Source organism: Mustelus asterias, chromosome 2, assembly GCF_964213995.1.
Source record: "Mustelus asterias chromosome 2, sMusAst1.hap1.1, whole genome shotgun sequence".
Lineage (NCBI taxonomy): Eukaryota > Metazoa > Chordata > Chondrichthyes > Carcharhiniformes > Triakidae > Mustelus > Mustelus asterias.
In genome coordinates this window covers 118,258,179-118,269,507 of record NC_135802.1, presented here as the reverse complement: position 1 = coordinate 118,269,507, position 11,329 = coordinate 118,258,179, and the positions used below count along the sequence as shown (strand labels likewise).

At 44.3% G+C, this 11,329-nt stretch overlaps 1 protein-coding gene across 1 annotated transcript in view; it reads right to left on the bottom strand.

Moving 5' to 3' along the window:
* Positions 1–737: 737 nt before the first annotated feature.
* The window catches only part of slc6a3 (solute carrier family 6 member 3), a 74,014-nt gene continuing 63,422 nt past the window's right edge, over positions 738–11,329 (bottom strand). Inside the window, exons 12-14 of the mRNA XM_078228576.1 lie at positions 6,642–6,809; positions 3,881–3,952; positions 738–761 (exon numbers count right to left, since the gene is read on the bottom strand). Of these exons, the coding sequence (XP_078084702.1) occupies positions 738–761; positions 3,881–3,952; positions 6,642–6,809 (264 nt within the window). The remainder of the gene's footprint in view (positions 762–3,880; positions 3,953–6,641; positions 6,810–11,329) is intronic.

The window sequence follows — 11,329 nt, the reverse complement described above, 5'->3', positions numbered from 1 at the left end:
TCTTTTGTGCAATTTAAACTTCAATAATTTTTAATCATCTACAAATTATCAACAACTCTGATCCCATACTTAACTAGTTTCTAATTTTGGTAGGTTCTAATAAACCTTATCAATTTAACACATGATGTGTCTTTTAAGATTATTTCTTTAAAAAGATACAGCATATTGTTAAATGGGACGACTTTGAATTCAAACGTAGTATATTTCAAGTGTCCGGCTTCTCTTGAAATCAAAGTTCAGACAAATGACATGTCAACAGCAGTCATCCTTGAATTTGTATTGTATGTTAACATAATGGACAGGAAGCAAAAACTGTACTTTAATATTCTGGATTAGTTATTTAAGGTAGGAAAAAATGAAGTATTAAGGTGTCATTCAAGAAGTCTATACTTTCCTAAATAATCTTATTAATGTAAATTAAGTGTTCTTAAATTAAGTTCGGGCACTGTTCTAAACTCTTCCGTTTTGATAGCGCTCATTCAACTTATAGGATGGAAAATAGAAACATCTTCCATTTAGTTTTGACTGATGCAGCTCGCAGTGTCAAAGAAATGGAAGTATGTCCTGTGTCACAGTACATTTAGCATCACTTACACAACAAATTTCACGTTTTCATTTGTTAAAGTAGAACTTTCTGAGCTGCTTTATCATACTTCACTTATGTTGAGGGAGCTGATATTTTCATTATGGCTCCTGTGTGTCTGTATTTTCCAATTCTATTTCTTTGTGCCATGTTTTCACACCATGAGCCAATGGCGCAGCTGTAAAAGTGAAATGTCAGTTCTTATTTTTGAAAATCTTTACCGAGTTATGGCTTACAGAGAAACATTGGTGTTACAGACAGAATTTTTCTTAAAAAGGTATCTTTCTTTGTCTAAATATTCCTCTGATTGACTACTTGGAGAACACTTACAGGTTCTACTTTCTTTTGTCTCCCACTCTTTAGATATCATATATGTAGCTGTTGTCTCTGTAATTGTTTATCCTCTATCTCTTTATATGAAACTTACCTAGTTTTGCATCCTCTCTTATCATTGGGAGGGGGGGGAATTTTCCGCCCCATTTTTGGCGGCTGGGAAAACCGGAATGGGTGGAGAATCCAACAGGAGTCTCAAAACAACCTTTATGCTGGTGGGGTTTCCTGTTGCGATAGCCCCTGTCCCCCACCAAAGATGTAATGGGGTTTCTGCCATGAAAGGTCAGGAACTTCATTACCATACATTTAAATGACATTATCAGAATTTTCCCCTATATCATTCCCCCTCTGCCAATGTGACAGTACCCCAATCAGTCAAAAGCTGAGGTTGCTGGCAGGGCGGGCACATTCAGAGCCTCCTGGATTTCTTTTTGACTTATCTGTCAGAAATATAGCGGGAAAAGCTGGCAGTGCAGCTAGTGGGCAGCACACTCCTTTTCCCACCTGAGTTGACACCCAAAGATAGAATTTTGCTGACTCCATGAAGGCAGGATTGAAGGCGGAGTAGTGATAAAATAGCACAGACCACCGTCTAGCCCTGACCCCTTCCCACCATCGGTCAATTTTCCCAAATGTGGCAGGTTTGATGGATCAATGGCAGACTGAATGAAGCAGGAAGATGACTGACATAATTAAGGAGACAACAGAGAGAATTTTACCAGGTATTTGCATTCTTACCGGGACGCAGGGAGAGTCAGTGGGCTGCCAAGTGCTATGAGGCAAGAAATCAGCCAGTGGCATCACAAGGTCATAACCGGTCATTCTGTGAACCTGTCCACATGTAGCACTCAACCGAGCAGGCAGGTTAACAACTTTGGAGGCTTTGCAGAGGGTAGGGCCAAAGAGAGTTGCTGCTGCCAAAAAGTTATCTCCAAAGTCATAAGAAGCTGCTGGACGCAGGACAAAGCAGGAGCCTCAAGGCAGTTGCAGCTTTATCTGGTGATGGTTTAATGTTTTCAGACCCTGATTCTTCCTACATTGAGGAGGGTGATGGCCCAGAGATGAGCATGCAGCCAAAGAGGTGGTGGTGGAGCTACGTGAAATAATGGAATGGAACAGGAGGTGAGGCCATTGTAATGTGGTGGCCACCCAATACCTTCGCTTAAAGATGGGTTAATGGGTTATTCCTGGTACTGTCTGGACACCTCTCTGGCCTCTCAGTCAACAGCTCATTGCTGCATTGAGGAGGTCATGGATGTCATATATTGTGGGGCTGACCAATACATCAATGTCACAACAGATCAGGCCAGTCAGGAGTGGGCAGTTGACTTTAAGGCCATGGCTGGGTTTCCCCAGGGGCAGGGGATCATTGACTATACTCAAATGGTCTTCAAGACTCTCATAGCATCCAGATACCTTTATGATCAGGAAGGGCTTTCACTTGCTTAATGTTTAGGATGTGTGTGATTCATGCGGATCTGTATGAGGTTCCCAGGGAAGCTGCCACAACTCAAACATCCTTAGACATTCCCAGTTGCCTCAGCTCTTCATGCTAGCCAAGGACCTTTATGGTTGGATCACCGGGGATAAGAGATATCCACTGCAGTCATGACTTCTCATCCTTCCACCAATCCCAAAAACCAGGCAGATGTCTGTGTCCAAATGCAGCAAGACCTGGACAATATTCGGGCTTGGGCTGACAAGTGGCAAGTAACATTCATGCCACGCAATGACAATCACCCACACCCCCAAATCACCACCCTAGCCAATTGCCCCCTTCCCGATCACACCAACCCCCGATTGCCGCCCCAACCCCCAATCGCCGACCCAACCCCCAATCGCTGCCCCAACCCCCAATCGCCACCCCCAACCCCCAATCGCCACCCCCAACCCCCAATCGCCAGCCCCACTGATCAGCCCCCTTCACCTCTGTGGCACGCTAGCACATTGGTTAGCACTGCTGCCTCACAGCTCCAGGGACCTGGGTTCGATTCCTGGCTTGGGTCACTGTCTGTGTGGAGTTTGCACATTCTCCTCGTGTCTGCGTGGGTTTCCTCCGGGTGCTCCGGTTTCCTCCCACAGTCCAAAGATGTGTGGGTTAGGTTCATTGGCCAGGTTAAAAATTGCCCCTTAGAGTCCTGAGATGTGTAGGTTAGAGGGATTAGTGGGTAAATATGTGGGGGTAGGGCCTGGGTGGGATTGTGGTCGGTGCAGACTCGATGGGCTGAATGGCCTCCTTCTGCACTGTAGGGTTTCTATGATTTCTAGTTCCTCCCTTCCCTCCCCTCCAACGAACCTCCCCCCTGCCTCCCCTGTCAGGGCCCACCCCTCATCTCCCACCCCCCCTGGCACCACCCCCCTCAGGTTCCATCCCCTTGCCACTGCCCGTGGCCTGGAAGGCAGAGCCAGGGTTCCCAGTGGGCACTGACAGAGTGCCAGTCTGGCAGTGCCACAGTGCCAGGGTGCCAGGCTGGCACTGCCCCATGGGCATGCTCCGACCCTGCCCCCGACCATTCGGATGGCCTCAACAGCCTCTGGCCCCACCAGTGTGGCCATCACGTCTGTTCTCCGTTGGTTGGGATAATCTGTGTTCCTCACTGGTGAGGACCTCCACCGGTAAGGGGACTATGGCATCTGAGCCCGGACTATTGCATCCGGGGCTCGTTAATGATATGTAAAACATGGCATGGTGAGCCGGTAAGGTCCCAGCCAAAGAGAGTAAAATGGACTCAAAACATTAACTCTGTTTCTCGCCACAGATGCTGCCAGGCCTATTGAGTTTATCCAGCATTTTCTCTTTTTATTTCAGATTTCCAGCTTCCACAGTATTTTGCTTTTACAAAGAAATAGTTATTGTTTTATAGATTCTTTTGAAAAGAATACACTGTCTTCAAAATTGTTTTGTTTTATGTAACAATACAGGATAATATTCCTGAGGTTGATTTTTCACTGGCTGTTACTCACAGTAAATTGACGAACCTCTCCATGTTCCACCAGGTGATGGTCCTTCTCAGGTGTAATTGCATAAGCTAACTTCTGAAATGATAAAAATATTCCCATATTATTGCCAATCAAAAACTTACTCTATTATACTTCTGACATGAAAGCAAAAGGAATAACTACTTTGAAAATATTTCCCCCATTTCTCTGGCATTTTCACCACTTTTGAATGCTCTGTCTCAGTTGTATCTGCATTTTAGAATTTTAATCTACAATCCCCTCCTGCCTTGTGCACTGAATTCTCTCATTCATCTATTCACTCCCCTGAACAACACTTTCTTCTCAATGATTTCAATCACTTTCTTAACTCCCCTTTTCCCATTTCAGCAACTTTTTTGCCCTCAAGGGCAGAATTTAATGCCCCCCCAGCTGGTTTGATGGTGGGGGCAGGGGGTTTTTCATTAGGTGGGAAGGTGATGGTGAGGACCCTGCTGCCTTCTTGCCTCCACTCTGATGAAGTCTGTCGGGAAGGCCAGTGGACAGCCTTCCTACCCCATCACCAATTGAGGCCCTATAGTGGGGAATGAGTGTCCACTTAAGGGCTTCATTCTGCTGCCACTGGTGTTAACCTAGCAGTGGGTTGGGGGCTTGCTATGCAGGGGGCATGAGAAATAAATCCATGCAGACTCTCTTGTGGATTCCCTTGAGGGGAAATCCATTGTCAAAGACACTCAGCACCTGACCAAGAGACACAGGATCACCTCTCTCTTGCAACCCCATCCCACACTCTCCTCCAGCCATCAATCATATGTGGCCTTGAATCCAGCGATGATCTTAGGCCTCAATTGGGTGAAGGCAGCAGGCACTGCCTCCCTGGTGGCACTGCCATTCAATAAAGCTGCTAGCCTCTGCAGACCAATCATAGGCCAGCAACTCTTGGTGAGTGGGACTACTGCCCCTGGCATTCTTGATCTTGCAGAAGGCCCACTGCTGTCCAGTCAAGTGCCTGAGTGTCGATTAGTTCAGTGGGTTGTCTCTGAAAGAGGTGATGCAGAACTCCTGCTGGCTGGAGAGCTGGTAGTGAGATTCTATTGCCTCCATTAAATCCAATCCAAACTTTCTTAAACCTTACACTCCACACTCACCTCCCCAACACCTCTTTCGTGTAGACATGGTCATCCCTGAACCTTGTCATCACACTTGATTCCAAAACTTCCAAATCTCTCTCACTAAGGGAACTCTGTATAATCACTTTGTCATTGCTATTCTGAAATTCCATCTGCAAACACTACACTATCACTTCTGTCCTCTGAAAAAAAAATCTCAGCTCTTTCATGTTCCAACTTCTCCTATCTGTAATATTTCTGTCAATTTCTTCTGAAATTAGCTTGTGTTTTTCTGTAATGCTTTTGAACTCCATCAACTTTCTAGACCGCATGACCCTAATCTCGGATTCCTCCATCCCTGTCTCCGTGACTGCTTTCGTTAACGTCGCCCCCAGCTCTTCTTTTCCTGTATTCAAACAATGCCATTATTACTGCAGCCTCTACAACAAATGCAAGATGCTACAGCTGGTATCTTCATTTTGCACCGGAACCCTGCAATAAATCGATAAGTCCTTCAATTTGTTTTCAAATCCTTTCATGACCTCACTCCATTTTAGCCCAGCAATCTTCCTCTGCCATATTTCCCTGCAGACAGCGTCTGCCTCTCTGAAACCTTTTGATTCTTGTTCCATGTTCCCTCCTTTGGACATTGATGGCCATTCCTTCAGTCACCATGTTCAACCTCTGGAATTCCCAAGATTTTCACCCACTCACATCCTTCCCTGCATTCAGAAAACCGAGGGCCTTTATTTTTGAAGGTGCTATCATCCTAACTGTTTTCCTTTTACACTTAAAAGTGTATTATTTGTCTATATCCATACAAAGTGCTCTTAGACATTTCAGCATTATCTGTAAATTCTTCTTGTAACGTCCAGTAAATCTTGGACTATTTCCAAAAAATCTTAATAAATTGGAATGGTGTTCAATTGTGCAAATACATTGCCATTGATATTCTTTTTGACATACTTAAGAAAGTTTTCTTTTGAGGTTATGAAGTAAATGTGAGTAACACACTTGCCTCTTTTTCATCATTTTTCTCTTCCCACTGGGATATTACCAGCCACCATTCCCTGGTCAGGTAGAAAGCTCCCAGGCTTCCTCCAGTGCTACTTTTGAGCTGGCTGTTATATGATGTGCATAATTGACTAGGGTGACTTTCTTTCTCTGCGGTTTGGGTGCAGACCCTTTGTTAGAGCACAGTTCTGGTAGGGTGGGAGGTGGAGGAGTGTCTGCTTTTTTTCTCAATGAAAATTGAATTGTCGTTTTCAATTCTGATGAGTGCTTAAAACTGAAATATTGTCCTGTCGTTCCTGTTTACAGATGCTGACTGATCTTTTGCATACATCTTGCAACTCGTTTTGTACCAAAGCATTGCAAACAGATGCAGGAAGTACCTTAACAATGTTCAAAGGTAAATTTTCATTGTAAGGACCTATGGGAATCATCACACATTCAAATCTTTCTGATGATAACAAAATTTATGAAATTTGATCGAAGTTTTGAAATAGGACATGTTTGGGCTATTTCATCATGGCTGAAGGATGAAAGCTTTTCTCTGAGTTTGAGAGATGGTGGACAATAATAAGGAATAATAAACCATTTAATGTCCTTCAAATCTTTGGAAAGAACAAAATGAAATCGGAAATTACTAATTAATGGAACCTCACAGATGTACTCACCTCACGCAGAGAGCCACGCAGGCTGACACATTTGTACACTGCATAAATGGGTACCATTGCCATTGAAGATATGGCAATACACCATCCAATTACATTGGCCCAGTGCGGAAAGATGTAATTGTCATATTCTGGTGCTTTAAATGTTGAAATGCTGACGACCACAACAAACTTCATTTAACAAGCCGGCAGGAAAGACAGAAACAGATAAAGCAAATATTAGGTACAGCCTAAAACAGCTTTACACTTTGATAAGGTTTTGATGAATGACTCAAACAAAAGTTCACACTAAAGCCACCGATTGCTGTAACTAGAGGCAATAAAACTCCCATCAATGATATGCTGCCACATTTAGCATGCCTGCATGATTTTACAATGGTGCTAAAATCTTATTTTAAAAAAATATTGCTTATCATATTCTTTCAAAACAAGGTTAATTAGTGGAATCAACCTCACAATATTTGGTCACCTGTCTGGTAGGATGTGGCCAATGTTGTAAACTGGAGCTCCTGATGTGCTATAACTGTAGTGCCTGTAACATTAGACATGGAGGATTGGGCTGGCTGGTTCATTATGCTCAGTGCTTCTCAGCTCTGCTTAAGATGCATCAAGATCACTTTAAGTAGCTGGTGCACCTGAGAAGAGCACTTTTTGCTGTTTACCTGTTGCAGCTGGACTGTACAAAGTAGGAAAAGGGTTTGTATTTCTTTGATCTTCCTCTTAGGCCACTCAGCTTACCTGCTTTGTGCAGTTGTCCCTTAAAAGGTCTGTATGCTGCTATCATTCTCCCCTCCAGCCTTCCCCCAGCCCCACTCCACCATAAAGATGGTGAAGTTAAAGCAGTTTCTCAGGGAACTGCTGCCGTGAGAAACCCCACCCCTGCATTTCTGTCAATTTCTTAGTGCACCATAAACAATGTGTTAGGGAGCAACATTTAAATATAATGAGCTGGCCTCATTAATGTCTAAGCAGAGTATATTTCGGAGTAATGCCCCAGTGTTGCACTGATGGCCAAGTAGTTCCATATTTTGCAAGGCGACAAAAGATTGTCACAATTACAAATCAGGGACTATGTGTTGGAGCTGGTTATGGGATATTTGAAATAAGTGACTGCACCTATCCAGATAAAGCATTCAGCTTTAAAAATTGATTTGGGAAATATGTCTCCTCTATAATGAAAGCTCTGAGAGATAACAGCACAATCATTGTATGAATAACACAGGTGAGGTGACTGTTTCAATATAATCTTTAGAGGAGATATAACAGCTTGTTACTTCATTCCTTGTTTGCCTCGTAACTTTATGATGCAAAATTCGATAAGGCCTGAAAACAGACGCGAGGGTAGCTCAATGCATGTTGACTGATTGCACGTTTGAGCAGGGTTTGCAATATGGTGCGAGGCTGCATGAGTTAAAGCTAGTCTGCATCTCTTGGCTGCATTTTGACTGGAACTGGAAGTCATTGTAAAAGTGAGCTTGACCTTCAAAAGACACAAGAATGACACAAATGGCAAAGAGCAGTCGCCAAGATTTTCCAATACTGCTCTCAAGGCCTTGGGTGAGAAGGTCTAGAGAGGAAGAGATGTCACATATCCACAGGGACCAGAGACCCTCTTGACAAACTCCTAGAAGCTGCAGGACCAAATTTCTATGGCAGTTAATGTCGGGGCCTAACCCTGAGGATCTTAATGCAGTGTCAGAATAAGGTCACATGAGTGGCAAGGTCAGTGAATGCATCTTCAAAATCATATCTTACCACCTGCCCCACTGCTCAATGCACCACATCCCTATCACTCACCTACCCACAATCTCTATCAATCACTCATATTCAACATTTATTGATTTACTTTACCCTCACACATATAGCACTTCTGAACTTCTCAAACCCATATCTCACAGCTTGTAGACACTGCTAGCTATTCAACCATGACAGGCACATCATCCAAACATATTGCACCACACTCAATGACACACTTCCCTCTTACAAGGCAACATGGCCCATAACTAGAGGCAGCAGCACCTAAACAGTGTGGAACGAATATGGCTGTATGTCCTCACCCTAAGGAAGGAGATGGTGCTCAGTGTCATTGGAGAGGCCATGAATGTGACCAGCAGCAAGGCTCACCCCCCCTCATCCCACAATCCCTTCTGATTTACAAGCAGCAGACAGTGCAAACACATACCTCTTGTTTTGCCACTCCCCCTCTAGGCACCACTATCTTTGTTCCTTTCCCCTTTCAGATAACCAAGAACTGTGAATTGGCCAAGTATTGATATATGTATATATATGGTATACATTATAACATTTCAAGGTTATGGGCCAAGTTCTGGAAAGTGGGATTAGTGTGGACTTAGTGTAGTTTTTGTCGGTGCAGACTCAATGGGCCGAAGGGCCTCTTCTGTACTATATGATTCTAAGGGCAGAATTTTCCCATCATAGATAGAATCCCACAGTGCAGAAGAAGGTCATTCGGCTCATCCAGTCTGCACCGACCACAATCCCACCCAGCCCCTATTCCCGTAGCCCCACGTATTTACCCCACTAGTCCCCCTGACACTAAGAGGCAATTTAGCATGGCCATTCAACCTGACCCACACATCTTTGGACTGTGGGAGGAAACCAGGACACCCGAGGAAACCCATGCAGACACACGGAGAATGTGCAAACTCCACACAGACATGACCCAAGCCAAGAATCTAATCCAGGTCCCTGGTGTTGTGAGGCAGCAATGCTAACCGCTGTGCCATCGTAACACCATTCACCCCGCCCATCCCCGTCCCGCCTGTCATGGGAATCATAGCAGGTGGGACAGGACCCTGGGAAGGTCCATTGACCTTAGGTGAGTGTGACTGGAAAATTCTGCCCTAAGACTCTATGATTCTAAGAGAAAGAGGTAGAAGAGCAGGAAGATAGTCCTGAAGATGAAACACCGTCACTCACACTCACAGCCTCCAGCTCAGGTACTGACAATGCCTGTATCTTCGAGGATAGTTCAGATGAACTGCATGTGGCAAAGTAATTGGGACAATTGGGCTGCAGCCAGGACAGAGACAAGTGTAAGGATAGCCAATTGCTATAGGACAACATTGCAAATGAGTTCTGCTGCAGAGCACACAAGAATTTCGATGGGAACCGCGTAATGGGCAAACACATTGAAATGCTGGGTGTACTGACAGGCCTCCCAAAAAGCTAGGGTGCAATGGGGCTTTTAACTGTATAAAGGGAGAGGGAGGGTTCAAGTCAAGGGAAACTTCGAAAGTTAAAGGGAATGAACAGATAATAGTACAGAAATGTTATGTGGATAATGCTAACCAGAATGTGATAGAAAGGGAAGATTGTACAAACATGAATGCACCAGCAAATACGGTCAGAATACAGAAAAATGGTAAAAAGACAAAATTAAAGGCCCTTTATCTAAATGCACACAACATGTGTAACAAGGTAGATAAATTGATGGCACAAATAGAACTAAGTGAAGCATGATCTGATAGCCATTACAAGGTGCAAAGTGACTGGGAACTGGATATTAAATATTCTGACATTTCAGTTGTAAAAGCAGAAAGGAAAGGGGATTGGGTAGATCAGTTAATAGAGGATGAGATTTGCACAGTATGAGACACTAATGAGGCATTAATATCCTTGGGGGAAGGAAATCTGCCATCCTTACCTGATCTGGCCTACATGTGGCTGCTGAGCCACAGCAATGTGGTTGACTCTCAACTGCCCTCAGGCAACTAGGGGATGGGCAATAAATGCTGGCCAGCCAGCGACGCCCATGTCCCACAAATGAATAATAATAATATAAAAATGATCTTGACTCAGAAGATTAAGATGAAGAATCAGTTTGGTGGAGATCAGAAATAACTGGGAAAAAAGTAAAGATAAGAATATGCTATAGGCTCCCTATCTGTAGCGAGACAGTAGAACAGAGTGTACACTGAAGCATAACGGGGGCTTGTAAGAAAGCGGCAACAACAATCATGGGTGACTTTAATCTTCATATAGATTGGACAAATCAAATTGACAAAGGTAGCCTTGAGGAACAGTTCACAAAGTGTATTTGGAAAACTTTCTTATAATAGGGTGGCACAGTGGTTAGATCTGCTGTCTCACAGCATCAGGGACCAGGGTTCGATTCCGGCCTAGGGTGGATTAGCCATGGCTAATTCAAGGGCTTATGGGGATAGGGCAGCAGGGGGCCTAGGTGAGTTGCTGTTTCGGAGAGTGGGTGCAGATTCAGTGGACCAAATGGCCTTCTTCTGCACTGTAGCGATTCTATGATTCCAATACATTGTGGAACCAAACATGGAATAAGCTATAACAAAAACAGAAAAAGCTGCATAAACTCAGCAGGTCTGGCAGCATCTATGGAGAGAGAATGAGAGTTAATGTTTGAAGCCTGTTGACATTCATAGAATCCCTACAGTGCAAAAAGAGGCCATTCGGCCCATCAAGCCCGCACCGACAACAATCCCATCCGGGCCCTATCCCCGTAATCCCTCATATTTACCCTGCTAATCCCCCTGTCACTAATGAGCAATCAGCATGGCCAATCAGCCTAAACTGCACATCTTTGGACTGCGGGAGAAAACCTTAGCACCCAGAGGAAATCCACGCAGAGAAAGGGAGAATGTGGCAAACTCTACACAGTCACCCAAGGCCAGAATTGAACCTGGTTCCCTGGAGCTGAG